The sequence below is a fragment of the Sander vitreus genome, unplaced genomic scaffold (genome assembly GCF_031162955.1).
Source record: "Sander vitreus isolate 19-12246 unplaced genomic scaffold, sanVit1 ctg281_1, whole genome shotgun sequence".
Classification (NCBI taxonomy): Eukaryota; Metazoa; Chordata; class Actinopteri; order Perciformes; family Percidae; genus Sander; species Sander vitreus.
Genome location: NW_027595440.1, coordinates 47,501 through 50,000, shown reverse-complemented (window position 1 = coordinate 50,000; position 2,500 = coordinate 47,501). Strand labels below are relative to the sequence as shown.

Sequence of the window (2,500 nt, the reverse complement as noted above, 5' to 3'; positions counted from 1 at the left end):
CTGTCTGTGTGTGTGTGTGTGTGTGTCTGTGTGTGTCTGTGTGTGTGTGTGTGTGTGTCTGTGTGTCTGTGTGTGTGTGTCTGTGTGTGTCTGTGTGTCTGTGTGTGTGTGTGTGTGTGTGTGTGTGTGTCTGTGTCTGTGTGCTGTGTCTGCTGTGTGTGTCTGTGTGTGTGTCTGTGTGTGTGTGTGTGTGTTTGTCTGTGTCTGTGTCTGTGTGTGTGTGTGTGTGTGTGTGTGTGTGTGTGTGTGTGTGTGTGTGTGTGTGTGTGTGTGTGTGTGTGTGTGTGTGTGTGTGTGTGTGTGTGTGTGTGTGTGTGTGTGTGTGTGTCTGTGTGTGTGTGTGTGTGTGTGTGTGTGTGTGTGTGTGTGTGTGTGTGTGTGTGTGTGTGTCTGTGTGTCTGTGTGTGTGTGTGTGTGTGTGTGTGTGTGTGTGTGTGTGTGTGTCTGTGTCTGTGTGTGTGTGTGTGTGTGTGTGTGTGTGTGTGTGTGTGTGTGTGTGTGTGTGTGTGTGTGTGTGTGTGTGTGTGTGTGTGTGTGTGTGTGTAGGGTGGGAACGTGCTGACCTCAGCCAGACTGTCTCTGCCCTCGATGGCCAGCAGAGCCTCGTTCCCCGAAGTCACCAACGTCACCAACTACCTGTGAGTCACATGACCTCATTCTGTCGACACATGATGCTGTAACCATGGAAACATCAGAGAGTAACAAACTCACAGAGAGGTCCTTTTTCATCCCTATTCTCGGCCCCAAAATGTGTTAATCAAACTTTGGTTTAAGACCCGCCTCCAGAGACAGATCACCCAATCAGGCTTCTCTCTCCGCGCATTGATATCTAATTGGACCTTGTGTGTGTCGGGAGCACAGTGAGTGTGTGTGTGCGTTAAGTGTGTGTTGTGTGTGTGTGTGTTAAGTGTGTGTTGTGTGTGTTGTTGTTCAGGCGAGAGAACGGCAGCGGTGTGTGTCTGGATCTCCAGGTGATCGATAACGTCCCCGGAGCCAAAGTGGAAGAGGACTCAGAGACACATCACGTCCTCACAGGGAACCTGTACAAGCCCAGGAGACGGGTAACACACACACACACACACACACACACACACACACATACAGACAGAGATACACACAGAGATACACACACACACACACACACACACACACGGCACACACACACACACAGAGACACCAATATATAGGTCTAAATTGTGTGTGTGTGTGTGTCTATGACTGTGTGTGTCTATGACTGTGTGTGTGTGTGTGTGTGTGTGTGTGTGTGTGTGTGTGTGTGTCCAGTACCAGTCCCACTACAGCCGTCACTTCATGCCTCTGGGGGAGAAGGAGCGCCAGGACCGGGAGGTGTTTCAGAGGAACATGAAGATCCGCATGGAGACGTTCAAATCCACCCGACACAAACGCCACAAGAAGGAGCGCAGCCTCAAGAAGGCGAGAAACTTTCCCACTCACACACACACACACACACACACACACACACACACACACACACATACACACACAAACACACACACACACTCGGCACAGTTTTATTTAGACAACACAAACGGACTAATTACGCTGATTAAACTCTGAACAAACAGAACTGGAGCCTAAACCCACCAGACTCCATGTAAATAATCAGGACTTTTAGCGTGTATAGAGCCAGCATATCTCCACCAGACTCCATGTAAATAATCAGGACTTTTAGCGTGTATAGAGCCAGCATATTTCCACCAGACTCCATGTAAATAATCAGGACTTTTAGCGTGTATAGAGCCAGCATATCTCCACCAGACTCCATGTAAATAATCAGGACTTTTAGCGTGTATAGAGCCAGCATATCTCCACCAGACTCCATGTAAATAATCAGGACTTTTAGCGTGTATAGAGCCAGCATATTTCCACCAGACTCCATGTAAATAATCAGGACTTTTAGCGTGTATAGAGCCAGCATATCTCCACATGTAAATGGGTGAATTAAGGGTTTATTTCAACCAAACCAGAGTGGTGATTGGTGGATCAGTGGAAAGATGAACCAAGACGGCTTTTGATAGTTTTATTTAGTTTCTGTCCACTTTGAATGAAGTGTGTTTTACGATGATAAAAGTCCTGATTATTTACATGGAGTCTTCCAGTCGACCTGCAACTTTGTGTTTTTCTGAGTCGAAATTTCAACATTTTCTACACTTTTCTCAACGTTTTTGTCGATTTTATTCCAATTATTTGGTCACTTTTTTGGCATTTTTTTAACATGTTTTTGTCACCTATTTTTGATGTTTTTTTTGTCACTTTTTCCGTTTTTTTGGACACTTTTTTCAGCATTTAAAAAAATATATTCATGTTGATTTTTCACTTTTGTTTCACGTTCTTTTGTCATAGTTCAGATATAGAAAGTTTTTTGTAAACAGGAGGCTTAAAGCAGCAGTTATTGTGAAAGGCAGATTAAGTGGATTGTAATTCCAGGTGCAGATCTTTCTCTCTGTTGTGGGAGACAAAGCAGCGTTCTGATTGGATG

The 2,500-nt window shown here is 45.2% G+C and overlaps 1 protein-coding gene across 1 annotated transcript in view; it reads left to right on the top strand.

The window, feature by feature from the left end:
* Positions 1–2,500, top strand: part of slc9a5 (solute carrier family 9 member A5) — a gene marked incomplete at its 5' end in the record, with an annotated part of 19,300 nt that overhangs the window by 13,270 nt on the left and 3,530 nt on the right. Inside the window, 3 exons of the mRNA XM_078244664.1 lie at positions 547–638; positions 935–1,061; positions 1,285–1,434. Coding sequence (XP_078100790.1) covers positions 547–638; positions 935–1,061; positions 1,285–1,434 — 369 coding nt within the window. The remainder of the gene's footprint in view (positions 1–546; positions 639–934; positions 1,062–1,284; positions 1,435–2,500) is intronic.